This window comes from Sciurus vulgaris (genome assembly GCF_902686455.1).
Source record: "Sciurus vulgaris genome assembly, chromosome: 7".
Taxonomy (NCBI): domain Eukaryota; kingdom Metazoa; phylum Chordata; class Mammalia; order Rodentia; family Sciuridae; genus Sciurus; species Sciurus vulgaris.
Genome location: NC_136467.1, coordinates 32,714,198 through 32,733,556, shown reverse-complemented (window position 1 = coordinate 32,733,556; position 19,359 = coordinate 32,714,198). Strand labels below are relative to the sequence as shown.

Sequence of the window (19,359 nt, the reverse complement as noted above, 5' to 3'; positions counted from 1 at the left end):
ATCATTGACCCATTTTCAACAAAAAACATTATTTATTTATTTGCTTTTTAACTTTTTACAGACTGCATTTTGATTCATTGTACACAAATGGGGTACATCATTTCACTTCTATGGTTGTGCACAATGTAGATTCATATCATTCATGTAATCATACATGTATATAGGGTGATGATGTCTGTCTCATTCCACCATTAATACCCCCCTCCCTCTCATTTCCTTCTACATAATCCAAAGTTCCTCCATTCTTCTTTCACTCCCCGCACCCCACACCCCCATTATATATCATTCTCCACTTATCTGGGAAAACATTCAGCCTTCGGTTTTTTTTGGGATTGGTTTATTTCACTTAGCATGATATTCTCCAATTCCATCCATTTATTTGCAAATGCCATATTCTTCTTCATCTTTATGGCTGAATAATATTCCATTGTGTATATATACCACAGTTTCTTTATTCATTCATCTGTTGAAGGACATCTAGGTTGGTTCCACAGTCTAGCTATTGTGAACTGAGCTGCTATAAACATATTGACGTGGCTGTGTTACTGTGGTATGCTGATTTTAAGTCCTTTGGGTATAAACACACTTTTGAGTTCTTCATTTAGTACTGCTGATGAAATTGCAGTATACTACAAGTCAGAGGTTATTACTGAATGTCAGGTTTCCCTGGATTGGGCCCCCTAACCCTCGACCACAAGCAGGCTGTCATGAAAAGGGAAGCTGTGAATTTCTGAAAGAAATTAGTGCAAATATTTAAGAATCACGAGTGGTTCTTAATGAAGGCTCATTTCATGTAACCTGAAAACTGAGGTTATAGTTTCCTTAGTTAATTTTCTAGACATTTTATTTTTTCTAAATATACTATTTCTGGGCTTATTCTTCTATGTGTTTATTTCATAAAATGAGGACATATGCCAGTGATTATCAAAGGAAAAGATGATACCATGGTACTAATATTTGGATCATTCCCTTTCAATATGATTATATAGAAATGTATCTGCCTCTTTGCCTCTTATTATTAGTTGTAATATGGTTTCTAAGAACAACCATCAGAAAGTTGAAAATTTCTAAATCGAAACACCATAATCTGGAACTGTATTTATTAACCACCTCTTTTGCTAGCTAGATTTGAGAGAGTATATTTAACCTATTAAGTCTTGATAATTTAAAAAGTAAACCAATAGAATGACATTTCATTAATGTGTGATCCTCAATATTTATTGCCAAAATCAAGTTTCCTACCTAATATAAATGGGTTATTTGGGGGAAAAGTAAAGCAAACTAATCATGCAACCATGATACATCCCAGCAGGTATATGTCTCAGAGAAATGAAGGTTTATATTTGCACAAAAATCTGTTTGTAAACATTCATAGCAGCTTTATTTGTATTAATTATGAACTAGAGACAATCAGGTAGATAAACAAGAGTTCCATACCATGAACTGTTACTCAGCAGTATAAATGAATGAACATGGATGTATCTCAAGGACATTATACTGAGTCAAAAAAGCCAGTCCCCAAATAAAATCACATACTGATTCCATTTTAAAATCACATACTGATTCCATTTTCTTGAAATGACTAGATGACAGAAATAGAGATTAGTAAAGGTGGAAGGGAATTGAGAGTAGTTGTAAAGGACAACATGAGGGATGTGGCGACAGCAATGTTCTGTATCCTGGTAATGACAGTGTACCACAGTTTTGCAAGACGTTACTATTAGGGAAAACCAGGGAAAGGAGAGACAGGATCGCTGTGTTTTTTCTCACATCTGCATGTGAACCGACAATTATCTCAAAACCCTAAAATTTAAATGATAAAAAAACTATCTGTATTTACCCTTGTTTTTCCTTTGATTTGTGTATTATCCCAACATGGAATAAAATATTATCTTAACACAAAAATACCCTTATTTATTTATTTATTATAATGCATTCTACATTCAGCTACATAAAATATTAATTCTCATTTTTAAAGAGTTCATTTAAGTTGGGGATCTTTAGTACACTTAAAATATAAATGTGTAAAAATGCAAACATATACGTAGTGATATTCTCTGATGATTTTGATCTACCTGTTGGTTTTCATACTCTCAAGCATTCTTTCCTTTATCCTTTCTCACATTTTAAAACTTTTTTTTGTCATATATCTTAGTACTTGCAAAATCATATAATGAGGAAGGGATAAAGTTGTTTTTATAGAAATCATCTTATTAACACCTGTATCCAAGGCATTTACTGAGAGCAGCATGTTGAAAATTAGAATAAGAAAAGCTCTTACCAAAAAAGAAAAAAATCTAGAATCTTTGCGTTGACATTGAATTCTCCACCATTCAACTACTCTGGTAAGGAAAATGGGCTGGAGAAACTGGGCAGAGACCACAGGCCAGGTTGGGGCTGCACAGGCAGTTGCTGGGGCCTGCCTTCTTTAATAGCGCCGCCTTGAGGCAGCATGAGGAACTGCAGGCTTTGAGTTGCATTCTTTGCCACTGGACGGAAGGGGCGTCCCTGCGCCAGTGGGCTTAGAGAAAAGAAACACAAGTGTGTGTCAGGAATATTTAACCAGGGAGAGCCAGGCCGGTCCCTGCTCTGCCCTCCACATTGGTTCAGGGGGACACGGTCATACTCTGTCCTGATGCTGGTTAGTGAAGGGGAAATACAGGCCATTGGTGCTCCTCCTGCACTGACCACCCTCCAAGGATGAAGGGGGTTGAGAGAACAGGGAAGAGTTGGTAAGACTCTTGTATATCCAACCTTGACAGTGCCAGACAGCCTTCCGAAAGCAGTCATCTTCAAGCCTGGGTATCCATTTACATTGTTTTTGGTGGTATGAAATATCATCCCATCATGGTTTTGATTATTTGTCCCTTCAGGATCTGTTTGGCTTTTCTTCTCCATGTGATTTAGAAGCACTAGTATCCACCTACATCCTCCAGCTAAAACCTAGGAATCATCCTTGATTCCTCCGTCCTTCCCCCTCCACAGCAACAATTTTGTCAGTTCCACTTCTGAATATATCCTTTTCTCTTCACCCCTCCACCTCTCTAGTTGAACCTATTATTGTCTCTCTTAGAGCTCCAAAGTTCTCCCTGCATCTCAATTCCTGCTTATCAGCAACTCTACTGGCTGTCCACATGCAAACCCAATGAACTTCCTGAAATTTAAAGTAGACTCCTGCATGCTCTCATTTCAAGACTGGGCAGTCTCCACTTCCCTAACTCTATTTACTGGACTCCAGAAAATGTTCAGTGCCGTCGTCTTTCACCACACCAAGTCCTCTGCACATGCTAAGGACTGTTCTCCTGAATGAATGGCAGACTCATTCTTATTCTTAAGCTCTCAGCTCAAAAGTCTCAACTCCATGGAAACGTTTTGTTCAAATGAGGCCCCACACCCAATCAACACCAGCCAGTTGCTGTACCATATTGTGTTTTTTCCTTCAGAGCATTTTTGTAAGATAATTAGAAATTCTGGTTTTTATTTACTGTTTGTCCCTTATACTGGTTAAAAGTCACATAAAGACAGAGGTTATGTTTATGGTAATCACAGCTGAATTCCTAGCACGTGGTATCAGTCCGGAAGTGGTGATCAAAATTTATTTTTGAATAAATAGATAAAATTATTTATTCTAAAAAAAGAAAGTTAATGTGCTATTACACCATGAAAATGGATCAGGAGGTATGAGAGTTGACATTGTTTCACTTCAAATAATAGCATGGATTTTACATGTCAATGGGAGTGTGTTCCTAACGTACAACATACATTCATGGATAGGGATGGGGTACTGACCTGCTCTAGGGATGAAATCTACCAAGAGCAACAGGACACAGCTAGGCATGGTGGTACATGCCTGTAATCTCAGCTACTACTCAGAGGCTATGGCAGCAGGATCTCCAGTTGGAGGCCAGTCTGAGCAATTTAGCAAGACTCTGTCTCAAAATAAGATCTAAAAAGTATGGGAACATCTGTCTGACCTGGGTTCATTTCCTAGTACTGAAAAAAGAAAAAAAAAAAAAAAAAGTAGAACTAAAATACAGATACATTAAGGGAAATGAGTAATGTTACACCAAGCACCTCTCACACATATGAAATACTGAGAAAAACTGAGGCCCAGAAGATGCTACAGAATTTTTGCCTGGCAGGCAGGAATTTTTTTTTTTTTTTTTTTAACAAAAACAAAAATCTCAAGACACAGAAAATATATGTTTTAAGACCTGATTTCATAGTAATTATTCTAGGTATTTTGTGTCATCTTGATATATTCAGCATATATCAAATCAAATCATTTCCTTGTTAATAAAAAAAAGGTACATTCCATTCACAGAATCAGTGCACTCAGAATAAAAAGTAAACAGAGGAAATAAGAAGGCTAAATAGTCCATAACAGCATCTTCAAGGACAAGTTTGGTCATATAAAAACACAATCTTTTGCTGGTTTCCAACTACCTTTCTCATAATTAATGTTTCAAATATGGCTGGCTCAGTTGGTCAGTCTTTCAGGGCCACTTCAAGCACAGCCCAACACAGGATCATCCAAAAGCACGTGGACACTTTCAGGGAGTGGTGGGGGCCCCATGGAGCTCTGTGTACAAAACTGCGAAGATGCTCCCAACAGTGATGTGCAGAGCCACCAGCATCTGTCTCCCAACTCTGCACTGATCCAGGACTCAGAAGGCTAGATTTCATTAGGCAAGAGAGCAGCTCGTTCCTCCTCTGTGCCAAGGATGTTTTGAGACTTAGATCTACATCGAGGAGGAAAAGAAGAGAATCTCAGTATTTCTCACCTAAAAAAAATAAAAAACAAAAAACAAAAAACAACATTGTCTACATCTCTACCCAACTATCCCCTTAAACATGGCAAACAGGTCTACCAAGCGATGAGACTCAGGGTTTCCAGAAGTCTGCTAATGAGAAGAATGGATATAAAATGGTATTTCCTGTCCACTCCCATAAGCTGACTTTTAAAAGGAGAAAAAAAAAAAATACTCTCAAAGTTGACCATACCTTCTTCTCCTTGAGTGCTCCAGGAGGTAAAATAAGCCCATCGCTAACCCCTTTAACACAAGGAAAGGTACTGGTTAATGTAGATCCACCAAGACAACTTTCTCCAAAATCTAAAGAAAATGGGGGTGGAGGGGAAAAGATGGGTACTCACACTTATCAGAGTCCACAGGCCTTGTATAGCTGCTGCCCACTCAAAACCAATTTTCTCATACAGAAATCCACCCAGCATTGGTCCCACAAAAGCACTGACAATGGAAAGAAGAATTATTAAACAGTGCAAAAAATAATTGCTAGCAAGATTCCTCAGTCCCAGGTCTTCCTTAAATTAGGAATATAAGTGCTAAATAAAAAGGTCAATTTGGGGGGCGTAGCATTGGGTATAAGAAAATAATTGTAGAGCAGGGAGTGTAGCTCAGTGGTAGAGTGCTTGCCTGGCAGGTGTGACGTCCCAGCATCATGCCACAGAACAAAAGAACAAAAAGCTACCTGATAATGATGTTCAAAAATTTTGAAAAAGATGATCCATTTGAAAGAACCTTTGTATTTTTCTATTCTCAGTATTTGCATCTAATATGATGCAATTCAATACTTATTCTTGACCATATAAATATTGCTACCATGTAGTTATCCTTCTGACATAGTAGAAAGTAAAAAATAAACACAAGAATGAGTAAAGAAATAAGATTCAGGGATGGATCCACCATATGATACTGCTCTTGCATATTTCCCCTAAAGATCTAAAAGTGGCATACTACAGTGACACAGCCACATCAATGTTTATAGTAGCACAATTCACAGTAACAAAATTATGAAATCACCCAGATGCCTGTCAATAGATGAATGGATTAAGAAATTGTTTTATATATATATATGTGTGTGTGTGTGTGTGTGTGTGTGTGTATGTGTATATGTGTGTGTGTGTGTGTGTGTGTGTACACACACACAATGGAGTTCTATTCATCCATTAAAAAGAATTATATTATGGCCTTTGCCAGTAAATGGATGGAAATAGAGAATATCATGCTAAGTGAAAATAGACAAACTCAGAATCTCAAAAGTCAAATGTTTTCTCTCATATGCAGAAGATAGAGTAAAATAAAGGAAAGGGAGTGGGGAGGATAAGAGTACATAAAGGGCCTATCAAATACAAATTAATAGATAAGCAAGAGGAAGTCTGGTAGTGTAGAGGAAGAAGAGGGAGGAGGGAGAGGATCATGAACTGAAATCGACTTTCATGCATGATTTTGTTGGGTTGAACCCAACTGCTATGTATAACCATAAAGCTCTAATTAAAAAAAAAAAAAAAAAGATTTTAAAAATCTGAAGCATCGTTTCAGTTAGGGAACTTACAAATATCACTAAAATAAGACAAAGCATGTGAGACCATTTTGTTTTGGTTTCATGGTCCCTGTATAATCAGATTTGGGAGCCTGAAGGAGTAGTGTAGACCTCTGGCTCTACCGTAAACCAACAATTTTTCTTTAAAAAGCTCATCTGACTTCGTGGTGTCTCAGTTTCAGTAGAGGTGGTATTTTCCATCTTGCAGGTGTGGATGAAATTCAGTGACTCACCCAACTGACCACATGGCACCGATGAGACCTGATACGAGTCCCAGCGTGCTTAATCCCTCTTCAAATCCATTTTCACTGCAAAGAGAGACATGAGGGCATCCATTATTAAAAGGAAAACCTGCATAAAAGAAAAAAATTGTATGATAGGAGCATTAAGTAAACCACAGATAATCTGGGCAAGAGCAAGAACACTCCACTTGTAAAATAATGCAGCTCAGTGGCAAGGCATGGGCTGAGCATGCACAAGGCCTGGGTTCAATCCCCAGATCTGGAAATTTTTTTAAAAAAAATCTAACTTGAAGGAATTTTCATCACATCAAATGCTTATAAAATATATAATTAACTAAGAAATTCATAAAATAAAAAAGCTAAAGGTGGGTGGTGAAGATTTCATGGAAATTAAAGGAAGATCATAAAGAAAAAGGATCAGGAGGTGGGAAGAGAGGAAGGAGAGGGAAGTGCTGGGAGTGCTATGGGCCAAATTATATGGCTATAGTGTGTGCATGGATAAATATGTAACAACAAACACCATCACTATCACTGTTGGTGTACAACTATAGTACGCCAATAAAAAATGTGGAAAGATGGGGCTGGGGAGATAGCTCAGTTGGTAGAGTGCTTGTCTTGCATGCACAAGGCCCTGGGTTTGATCCAAAAAAAAAAAAAAAAATGTGGAAAGAGATAAAAAATAAAGTGGTAAAATATTTATCCTAAATTGATAGTGGAAAGAATGTATATTAAAATCCATAGAACAACCACCAAAAAATTTTACAAAGAAATATAGCAAAAGTTACAATAAGTTATTTCTATTATATAAAAATAGAAATTCATAGCATACCACAGTGATGTAGCTACATCAATTTTAATAGCAGCTCAATTCACAATAGCTAGATTGTAGAACCAATCTAGATGGACTTCAATAGATGAATGGCTAAAGAAACTGTGGTATATATACACAATGAAATATTATTCAGACATAAAGAAGAATAAAATTATGACATTTGCAGGTAAATGGATGGAGTTGGAGAATATCATGCTAAGTGAAATAAGCCAATCCCGCCCCCCCCCCAAAAAAAGGGCTGAATGATTTCTCTGATAAGTGGATGATGATACATAATGGGACAGAGGGTGAGGCAAGAATGGAGGAAGATGAATTGTATAGAGGGAAATGAGGGGAGGGGAGAAAGGAAAGAGAATGAGACAAGCATCATCACCCTATGTCCATGCATGTTTACACAAATGGTGTGACTCTCTACTTCGTGTACAACCAGAGAAATGAAAGTCGTATCCCATTTGTGTACAATGGATCAAAATTTTTAAAAAATAACCTAATAAAAAAAGAATACTTGGCAGTTTTTAAAGTAGACAAAACATGCATATTTGGAAATGGAAATGTTTATCTAATGGGACATTTAGGTAGAGTAAGTTTCTGTATTTATTCATGACATTCACTCTTATTTGTGTAGTTAAGCTAGGGATGTCAACTAGTAAAAAAAAATTAATTAAAAATGGTGCAAGCTCTTAAAAAAAAAAAAAATTAAGTGAAAGTGTAAGGGGAATAATGGGCAGCTTTAAGAAAACATAGGCAGCTCCTTATTTCTACAACTGCTGAACTGACCCAGCATAGCCATAGTACATAGGGTTCTTCAACCATGTGCCCATTAAACCAAGGAATGATGGCCAGGTGACAGAAGCCTGGTCACCCTACGCACCTGTATGGTTCCCCTCCATGAAAAGGGCACAGTGCAGAGGCCTTTCCATTTTACAACGGCTTATCTGAATTACATATATGCTAAGTCAAAAACCAGGCCAAGCATCTGCCTTCAACCTGCTTTCCTTATGTGTATTAATAATACTGTCTATTACCATTGACATGATTTTATAATTATTTACACGATTTATATGCATATATATGCATTCTATGGCGTAAAGATTTATTATTAGGGAAAAAAATCCTATATCCTATAAAACTGAAAAATTCAAGAAAGCCTGTGGTGCTCACTGCTATTCATAGCGCAGCTCTTCAAGCGAGGAGAGTGACTTACTATGCGCAACTGAGAATCTCCGGGAAAGTCGGAATTATACTCATTCCAGCAGAGATACCATTTATAACTAATATCAACACCAGCAGCCACAGCTGACTACAAAAGAGTTTTGGAAAAAAAACAAAAACAAAAAACATTAGCATTTTTAAGAGATACAAAACTTAATGCTAAGACAGGCAGGATCCCAGAGAAGTTCGTTTCACAGATGATGTGACTGGCCTCCTTCTCATTCCCCTCTGACCCAGTTTTGTTCTGTTGGATCACCCTTCAGTCCCTTATATTTGTGGGGGAAAATAAACTGTTCACCATCTGATGTCTCAGTCTCTTTGGTCACATATATCACAGGTCTGAGGCTAACCTGCCTTCCCAACATACAAAATCCTTTCAAAAGTGGTTAAAACATCAATACTAACTCTGTTCATTTAATCACTTGGCTTGGAAATTTAATTAACCCCAAACAAAGTCAAAGAAGGAAAGGGGTAAAGGAAAGACAGTTCCACATCAGGCACTATGCCAGTTATTTAATGAGCAGTATCTCATTTAATCCTTGTGATGTTACTGTAACTGTTGGCTCCTTTTGATACAATTAGAAAAGTGAGGCTCTTGGAAATTGTGTTTGCCCCAGTTCATGGTACCAGTTAAGAGGCAGAACCAAAATTCAAACCCAGTCTGAAAGACATTGAAATCCCTCTTTCTATGATGCCATGTTTTAAAGTGGAAGTTGTCTAAAAATGTCTGAGAAACTCATCTTACTTTAGCAAATAAATTATATACACGAACTTTAATGAGCATCGAATACATGTTAAGGGGACACAAAAACAAAAAAGATTTGTTCCCTGCCTCCAAAGTGAGGAAGAAGAATAGAAAAAACAAAAATACATTCTAAAAATTATCAACCAAAGGAAAAATCCTGTTTTCAAAGTGAGCGCAAACAAGTGTGAGATTGAAACAAGGAGGGAAAATAAGTGTTTTCCTCATTTGGTAAAGATTTGAGGCGTTTCTGTTTGCTTGAACCTATGCTAGCTTCTAGGAAAATAAAATACTGTCAGTATAACAAATGATTCAATATAGGTCTAAATCAAAGCGATTATTTAAATACTAAGGCTTTAAATACTAAACCATATTAGCATTGCATAAAATCTTTTAAAAATAATTTCTAATGCTATTTTGTCTAAAATAGAACAAAAAAACTTACCTTTTAATATGCAAGAAAGGGATGGGTCCTAAGAGCATGTAGCATACTGCTGTGATTAAGTTTCCAAAAACCAGAAGCCATTTCCTTAGATGCTGGTAAAGAGAAAGAATCCAAAGAAACTCTTAAAGACTCTCCTTCATTAAACATTATAAAAAATCATTAAAGTACACAAGTCATGATATTCAAAAATCCAAATGCACTGAAGATAATGTAACTTTACATTTAAGAGAAAATAAGCAGATGACAAAATCAAAAGTAAGGACAATAGAACACAGGATAGGAAATCAAGCAAAGGACAAGGATTCCTTAGGAAGGACTAGAGTGCAGATTTTTGCACATCATGAACTACTTTGAATATAGAGCAATTTATAAAGCAGCCACTGTAAGGAACTCCGCAATTAACTACAATACCTAGACTCTTCCTGAAAAAGTACCTGCTACAGAGTGAATGAATATGCATGCCCCGCCCCCATTCACACTAAACCCCAAGGCCCAATGCCATCATAGAAGGAGGTGAGACTTTGGGAGTGATTTGGTCATAGTATCTTTACAAAAGAGGCCCCAGGGAGCTCCTTCGCCTCTTCTTCCATGTGAAGTGACAGGGAAAAGACATCAGGTATCCGAAAACAAGTCCTCACCAGATACCAATCTGCCAGCACCTGAATCTGGAACCTCCCAGCCTCCAGACCTGTGAGAAATAAACTTCTATTTTCTATTAGCCCTCTGGTTTATGATATTTTGTTATGGCAGTCTGAGCAGCCTAAGATGGTATCCAATAAAATTACTCCTTATACATTGTTTGAAGCAGGCTGAAAGTTATAGGATTATAATACCTGTACAGTTATATAAGACTATGTCTTCAAACCAAGCTCCAAACACTGTTTAAGACACTAGCTTCTTGTCACTTTGGTTACTAAGTAATCCTCACATAATGTAGGTCTTCGTAAGTACATATGCACAGCTAATGAAGAGGGAGAGCAGGGCATGGTGGTGCATGCCTGTAATCCTAGCTACTCAGGAGGGCTGAGGCAGGAGGAACCTAAGTTTGAGGCCAGTCTCAGCAAATCAGCAAAACCGTGTCACAAAATTAAAAAAAAAAAAATGGCCTGGGGTGTAGTGCACTGATAGAGTACTTGCTGAGCATGTATGTGTAAGGCTCTGTGTTCAATTCCCAGTACCAATAACAAGAAAATGAAAGGAAAAAAATGAAAATATCTAGAAAAACGCAAGAGAGAAAAAGCAAAAAAAAAAAAAAAAAAAAAAAAGTACTAAGCCATAGAAGGGAAAATGCATATGTACTAAAGCCAGAGAAGAAGCCACAGAAATGTGAGATTTGACTAGTGGTACTAGTTCTGTATACTAGTTACCTGAATTTAATAGGTTAGTCTAGTTGAAAGACCAAAAAACAGAATTTTCTGTTAAGGTGACTATGGGATATGGGATAATCAATGCACATTTACATACTAATCCTTTCATTCCCCAAATTACTAATTACTGCCTAAATTACTCCTCCTAAAGGAGAAACTCTCAACTGATCAAATCCCATCAAAACCTCCAGGACTTCAATCAATCTGTTTTTTTTAATTGATCAATAGATTCCCTTAGAAGCAATACTTGAGTATTTTCTAATTCTGTGTTTGTAGACCATAATTTTAACTTTATAGACCATAATTTTAACAAATGGTGAGAATCACCTATATATATTCTGGAGTTTTTTTTTTCTTTTTTTCTTTTTTTTTTTTTGTTCTTACAGACTGCATTTTGATTCATTGTACACAAATGGGGTACACCTTTTTGTTTCTATGGTCGTGCACGATGTAGATTCATACCATTCGTGTAATAATACATGTGCATAGGGTAATGATGTCTGTCTCAAAAATAGATGTTGGCGTGGATGTAGGAGAAAAGGCACACTTTTACATTGCTGGTGGAGTTACAAATTGGTGCAGCCACTCTGGAAAGAAGTGTGGAGATTCCTCAGAAAACTTGGAATGGATCCAACCTCTGACCCAGTTATCCCATTCCTCGGTTTATATCCAAAGGACTTAAAATTAGCACACTACAGTAACACAGCCACATCAATGTTTACAGGAGCCCGATTAATAATAGCTAAGCTATGGAACCAACCTAGGTGCCCTCCAACAGATGAATGGATAAATAAACTGTGGTATATATAAACAATAGAATACCACTCAGCCATAAAGAATAATAATATTATGGCTTTTGCAGATAAATGGATGAAATTGGAGAATGTCATGCTAAGTGAAATAAACCAATCCCAAAAAACCAAAGGCTGAATGTTTTCCCTGATAAGTGGATGATGATATATAATGGGGGTGGGGAGTGAGAGAAGAATGTAGGAACTTTAGATTACGTAGAAGGAAATGAGAGGAAAGAGGGGGTGGGGGTATGAATAATGGTGGAAATGAGACAGACATCATTACCTTTGTTTTGTTTTGCACCCAAGAAGGTTTTCCTTTAGAAAATATAATCCTTTTAACATAAGATTTCTCTTTTCCCAGATTAAGCAATTAAAAGTGAATCTCCTCAGGGCAGAAGACACTGGAATTTATCAGTCCAACTGAGTGTGTCACTTTTAGTCAATGGTCCATTAGAGTTATAGAGGAATAGTTGGAAGATCACTGATTAAACATGCACAGGCAACCTGGATATAAATGAGGTGTACATACTGGCATTTTATCACTCAGCAGGCCAAACAGTGGTGAAGAAATGGCATATGAAAGTGCCAAGCCCAGGAAGACCAGTCCCACATATCCAGCTGGTAAATTAAACTGAAAAAGAAACCTGACATTGAAGTTATATGATTAAGTAATTTTCAAGAACAATCAGCCACCTTTCTTGCTTGCCATTTCTTCAACTCTAAGTATTACCACGATCCTACTAATAAACACACAGAATTCTTCCTAACTTTTGTCTTACTTTTTGAACATGGATTACTTTTTCTCCGGGGCAGGGAGAGGAGGTGGGTCCTAACCAAAGATCAGAAGACTTAGATGTTTTGCTTTGTAACTTCTGACATTAAACATATAAGTTAAATGAATATGTAACAATGAATTCCACCATTATGTATAATTATAATGCACCAATAAAAATATGGAAAAAATAATTTAGTTTGTATGGATTATAGCATTTCATTGTATAATCCAGTGTTTCCCAAGTTTTTGTGTACATAAAAATTATCTGGAGAGCTTATTCAAACAGGTTCTTGGATCTTAGCCTTAGGGTTTGTGATTTGAAAGTTTTAGAAATGGGACCTGAGGATCTGCATTTCTTTTTTTTTTTTTTTTTTTCATGTTTTTTTTTTTTATTGTAAACAAATGGGATACATGTTGTTTCTCTGTTTGTACATGGCGTAAAGGCATACCATTTGTGTAATCATAAATTTACATAGAGTAATGTTGTTTGATTCATTCTGTTATTTTTTCCCTTCCCCCCACCCCTCCCACCCCTCTTTACCCTCTATACAGTATTTCCTTCCTCCATACTTGCCCCCCTCCCTAACCCTAACTCTAACCCTAACACTAACCCTTCCCTCCCCCCCATTATGTGTCATCCTCCACTTATTAGCGATATCATTCATCCTTTGGCTTTTTGAGATTGGCTTATCTCACTTAGCATGATATTCTCCAATTTCAACCATTTGCCTGCAAATGCCATAATTTTATCATTCTTTATGGCTGAGTAATATTCCATTGTATATATATACCACAGCTTCTTTATCCACTCATCAATTGAAGGGCATCTAGGTTGGTTCCACAGTCTGGCTATTGTGAATTGAGCAGCTATGAACATTGATGTGGCTGTATCTCTGTAGTATGCTGATTTTAAGTCCTTTGGGTATAGGCCAAGGAGTGGGATAGCTGGGTCAAATGGAGGGTCCATTCCAAGTTTTCTAAGGAATCTCCACACTGCTTTCCAGAGTGGCTGCACTAATTTGCAGCCCCACCAGCAATGTATGAGTGTACCTTTCTCCCCACATCCTCGCCAACACCTGTTGTTGCTCGTATTCTTGATAATCGCCATTCTAATTGGGGTGAGATGGAATCTTAGGGTGGTTTGGATTTGCATTTCTCTTTTTACTAGAGATGTTGAACATTTTTCCATATGTTTGTTGATTGCTTGTAGATCTTCTTCTGTGAAGTGTCTATTCATTTCCTTAGCCCATTTGTCGACTGGATTATTTGAATTCTTGGAATAAAGTTTTTTGAGTTCTTTATAGATTCTGGAGATTAGTGCTCTATCTGAAGTATGATTGGCAAAGATATTCTCCCATTCTGTAGGCTCTTTCTTCACATTGCTGATAGTTTCCTTTGCTGAGAGAAAGCTTTTTAGTTTGAATCTATCCCAGTGGTTGATTCTAGCTTTTATTTCTTGTGCTATGGGAGTCCTGTTAAGGAAGTCTGATCCTAGACCAACAAGGTGAAGATTTGGACCTACTTTTTCTTCTATAATCTGCAGGGTCTCTGGTCTGAGGATCTGCATTTCTAACAAGCACCTGGTGATACTCATAATCCACAGATTGCACTTTGAAGTCCATGGTATGAAAAACACTGATGATACTATCTACTTTGTCCTTCTCAAAAGAATATTAATATCTGATTTAAAAGTATATGACATGAGCCATTTTAAAAGAATTTTCAAATAGTAAACTCTCATAGAACTCTAATAATATTACCAACCTGATACAGCTATCTTTGAGAGAGGTATCTAAGTTGTTTTTGCTTTCCTTAAATAATGAGCCAAGATATAATCAATATACTTGTGAGGTTGTATGACAAATATTAGCCCATGTTAAGATATTAATCCTTTAGAAAGTAACAGGATATAAGAGCCTGAAATTTTCCTCTTCTTATTTTATGACTAGAAGGATAAAGAGTAGAGCCATCCTAATCTGGGAGGCTAGTCAACCAGTGATTCTACAGTAAACTGACATTTAAAAAAAATATCAGAAGAAAAACCATTTTTAAAATGTTGATTGAAAAAACAGGAAAATAAATGTCTAAAGATTTCTTAGGTTGGAATTGGCTAGCAGGATGGGACAACAGCACTTGCTTGAAGGAAAAAGAGTATTAACATGCCCACCAACAACCCTGAGGCCAAGATGGATCTGATGCCAATTGACCAGGAACAAGCAGGGCCTCCCCAGCCTAATATGCCACAAATGAGTCAACTATGGTTATCTTTGGCGAAACCTCCTCTCTTCTTCTTCCCTTTTGAATACACTATATTTTCTTGAGCGACACAATCTCTTAAAAAATTTCTTCTAAGATGCAAACAACTTGAGTTTCTCAGAGATGTTACAGATGTGTGTGTGCGTAGACACAACTTTTTAAGAGCACAGAAAAATGACACAAAGGGGTATGCTGCTGAAGATGTGGATGAATTATGAAATCATAAACACACAATATTTTCATTATGTTCATTATGGACTTCATGAATGCTCATGGGTCAAGGGTCATTTCATATTATTCTCTTGGGACAGCACAAGGTCTCCCAAGTTCATCTGTGAAATACTCAAAACTGTCTTTAGTGACTTCAAGGGGTAGTGTGCAATTATAAGAAAATCTAATTTTAATCCATACATTATGTAATAGGTCAATGATCAGTAAGCATGTGAAATGACCATATTAGAAACTTCATTGAAACTTACATGTCCGGTAATTGTGCTATTTAATGCCTTAAGTAAGGACAGTGTGGGCTAAAGTTAATGTATTTTTGCCTCTAAATTTAACTACTAGACTTGGTAGTGAATTTGGCTGCATTGTTTTTTTTTCTTCATAAATATCCAACAGCAGGGGCTGAGGATGTAGCTCAGTGGTAGAGGGCTTGCCTAGTAGGTACAAGGCCCTGCGTTTGGTCCCTAACACCACACACACAAAAGAGAGAAAACAAAATAAGAACACATTTCTAGGCCAACGCACTTTTGAACTCGACAGTTATTCTGTAGTACTGGAGAATCTTAGTTCCTTCCTGCCATCCCAGACTGACACGGTTCATAGTCATCATTATCTTAATTACATCAAATAAACTAAAAAGTAAGGGGGTCCAGGGGAGACTTCTGGAGGAGTACACCTCACATCAAATGAGTTAATGAATCACTTAATGCCTCCCTGGAACTCAAACAAACTGGTCCTTGTTAAGCAGCATGGACGATGCCCAAGTCGGACCTATAGTGACATGAATAAGGTCTTGGAAAGACCAGTATTTTGGGCACTAGTGAAAGGATCAGATCCCTAGCTCACATCACAGAGGGAAGGCACAGGTTACCTTGGTGTACAGCTCCCCGTCTGCCTCCTTCTCAGGGCCACTAAGGTCTTTGCCTAGGAAGGCCCAGGAGCATGCAATTATATCCACCTGTCACAAAGGAGAGCTCTTTGACTCTCAGGCTACTTACCTTCTCCAAAACAAAGAGAGACAGAATCGGATCAAGGAAGCCAAAGCAGGAACTGAGAGAGATGATGACAAAGGCTATCAGGCCAACCTTGGGTAAAGTGACAAGTTTCCAGAATGAGTGTTCACCTGGATCAGACTCTGAAGTAAAAATGGAAAAAGGAATAAATCATAGCACTCACATCTCTTTATCTTTTAACTTAAAGTTTAAAAAGTAAGACTGGTCAGGCCATCTTTATATGATAATCAAAATAACTGTTGTACCTCGAGTTCATCTAAGGTCATCTACCTTTGTTCATCTGGAGGCCACATTCAGTTTTATGAATAATGTTTCCCACCAGGTATAGTGGGCATGCCTGTAATCCCAGGAACTTCTGAGGCAGGAGGATCACAAGTTCAAGGCCGGCCTCAGCAACTTAGCAAGGCCCTAAGCAACATAACAAGATCCTGTCTCAAAATTTAAAAAAAAAAAAAAAAAAGGGCTTGATATATGGCTCAGTGATTAGTTTTCCAAACCCCAAAAGAGTCAACTGGAATCAGAGAATGAGTGGAAGAAGGGGGTCTCAGGTTTTAGATTACAACCTAGAAATAAGGCCTCCACTTGATGTAAGAGAATGTCCAAAGTTTGATTTGATGCAGGGAAAAGCATCACCAATGCCTTACCAAGGAGGAATACATGAGTGCTTAAGGAGCAACCTGCATTAATTAAAAAAATAAGAGGATATAACATTTTTTTTTTCTATTGGTAAAGCAAACACTAGATTGAAACGGGTGCTACTGAATCGTATGTGAATTACTTTTCACATTCAAGGTATGAATTCAAATGAGCTACCATCTCATTTCCTATCATTCTCCCAATAATAACTCCAACTTCTTCACTGTTTCAAGCATCAGGCATGGTTTTATCCTAGCCTCCACTAATATTGCATGGCTCATTTCTTATCTCTTCGCTAATTTTTCAAATTCTATTCATGCTATATGATCTAGCTCTAGCCCTAACTTACCAATTTTACCTTCCGCTGGTTTCCTACTGCACTTCCAACCAATACTACAAAATTTAACACTGAAATCATATTTCCATTTGTGTTTACTATTGTTCCAATAACTTTCCTATCCCATTTAACTTACTAAGCAAAATTTTTACTGAACCAGGAGTCATGCAAAATATTGGGTGCACAAAGACAAATAAGACACAAGGATAAATAAGATAGATCCAGAGACTGTCATTGCAGAAAAGTTACAATAATGGGTAAAGACAGCTAGCATGAGATCTGGGTGGGGCATGAGCATATGAGAGAATTCTCTTATAATGCCTAGGAGGGCTACACAAGAAAGATTTTTAAAGTAGTAATGTCTAAGCTGGATCCTCAAGAATGTGCTTGGGCTGTATCTCTGTGGTGGAGCGCTTACCTCACATGTGTGGGGTACTGAGTTCAACCCTCAGCACCACATAAAAATAAATGAACATGCTGCCCATCTACAACTACAAAAAAATTTAAAAAAAAAAAGAAGAATATGCTTGAGATGAGCAAGTAAAGAAGGGAAAAACAATATTCCAGGCATGTTATTTAAAGACTTAGAAGTAAGGGAGGACTATTTTGTGTGTGAGAAAATGAAAGAGGAAAAGTACACTTGGAAGATCAAGATTAGACAGAGGACACCAAGGTAGTGGGCAGGATCACACTGCAGAAAGATGCAGTGATAGATTATGGAGCACCTTGGGATCCAGGTCAAGAAGCCTGAGAAACACTGGGGATTTCAGGAAGGAAATGAGAATGAGACGTGTGATTCAGGGAGATCACTCTGTGGCCCTGCGGAGGGGCTAGTCAGAGGTGGCCACAGTGATCCTATCCAGAGACCTTGCTGGATTTGAACATGGAAGCTCTCTGAGGACCAGGATCAGCCCTCATATATCTACATTTCTCCAGCAGCACTCAGCACAGCTCATTACTCTAAAAATACTTGTTGAACAATGACTAAGTACAGGACAAAGTACAAAAAAATTCATGGTGCAGTTCAACTATTTTAAGTGCTATGCTTAAGACTTTTTCAGGATACAGCAGATAATGTTAAACCTCATGCTAGTTTCTCAATTTAACAGGGAAGCGAATCTCAGCATAGTCACCAAGTTTCATTTCAGAAACAGCATGCAGTTCAATTTAGAAAGAGAACAAGCACCACCATGTGGCTCTGTAAGGTATTGCTAGCTAGGAGACTTGGATGTGGATATTGAATTACATATTAAGTATACTAATTATTCATCTTTAAGATATGAATTACTAAAGATTCCTTTATTGTACATGCAGAAAGTAGTATAGGTTATGGTATAACACAAGCAAACCATTATGACATAAATGGTACCCTTTCTATGGAAAGGAACACAAAATTAGTTCATCAATTGAAGTTGACCGAGTAATAAAAACTTCAAGGAACACTCAGTAGAACCACCTGAGAAGTGTTTCAAAGCTACCTGGATACTCCCTCTGTTTCCTCCAAATTCTGATATATCCTTCTTGGAGAGAAGTGTCTCCCTGATTGGCAATGCCTGTCCTGAAGCTTCAGGTAGAGATGGGGAGGTGGGGGAGTCCTCAGGTGTTGGAGGGCAAGACAAATATCTAAGCACTGCAGCGCTACTTTCTCAACATCTAGTCCAGTGATCAAGAACATTTAGAAAAACTCCCCAGAAGAGGTGATACAAACTAAGTCTTACAGTATAAGGAATCGTTGGGAAGTGTGGGAGGCAGAGATTCTACAGCATGTGACTCTTGTACCTAAATCTAACAGCTCCTAGTGGCTTTTAGGATAAAGTTTGCACTTCTGAATTTTTTTGACTTCTTTTTAAACTAAGGAGTGAAATTGTGTATACTTTTGAAGTACATATTTTGAAACATGTATACATTGTGGAATGGCTAAATCAAGTTATTTAAGATATGGGTAAAATACTTATTTTCTTGTGGTGAGAACATTAAAAATCTACTCTCTTAGCAATTTTCAAGTACAGTAGTCCCCCCTTATCTGCAGTTTTGCTTTCTGAGATTTCAGTTCTTCATGGTCAACTGTGTTCTGAAAACATTAAATGGAAAATTCCAGAAATAATGTATAAGTTTTAAATGTTTTGTTATAGTATAGTTAT

At 37.4% G+C, this 19,359-nt stretch overlaps 1 protein-coding gene across 2 annotated transcripts in view; it reads right to left on the bottom strand.

Moving 5' to 3' along the window:
- Positions 1 to 4,094: 4,094 nt before the first annotated feature.
- SLC18B1 (solute carrier family 18 member B1) overlaps positions 4,095 to 19,359 on the bottom strand; it is a 29,086-nt gene continuing 13,821 nt past the window's right edge. For both annotated transcript variants that reach the window (XM_079148997.1, XM_079148998.1), the window contains exons 7-14: positions 16,231 to 16,367; positions 12,506 to 12,607; positions 9,816 to 9,907; positions 8,621 to 8,716; positions 6,576 to 6,650; positions 5,156 to 5,249; positions 5,005 to 5,054; positions 4,095 to 4,742 (exon numbers count right to left, since the gene is read on the bottom strand). In XM_079148997.1, coding sequence (XP_079005123.1) covers positions 4,676 to 4,742; positions 5,005 to 5,054; positions 5,156 to 5,249; positions 6,576 to 6,650; positions 8,621 to 8,716; positions 9,816 to 9,907; positions 12,506 to 12,607; positions 16,231 to 16,367 — 713 coding nt within the window. In that variant the 3' untranslated portion in view covers positions 4,095 to 4,675. The remainder of the gene's footprint in view (positions 4,743 to 5,004; positions 5,055 to 5,155; positions 5,250 to 6,575; positions 6,651 to 8,620; positions 8,717 to 9,815; positions 9,908 to 12,505; positions 12,608 to 16,230; positions 16,368 to 19,359) is intronic.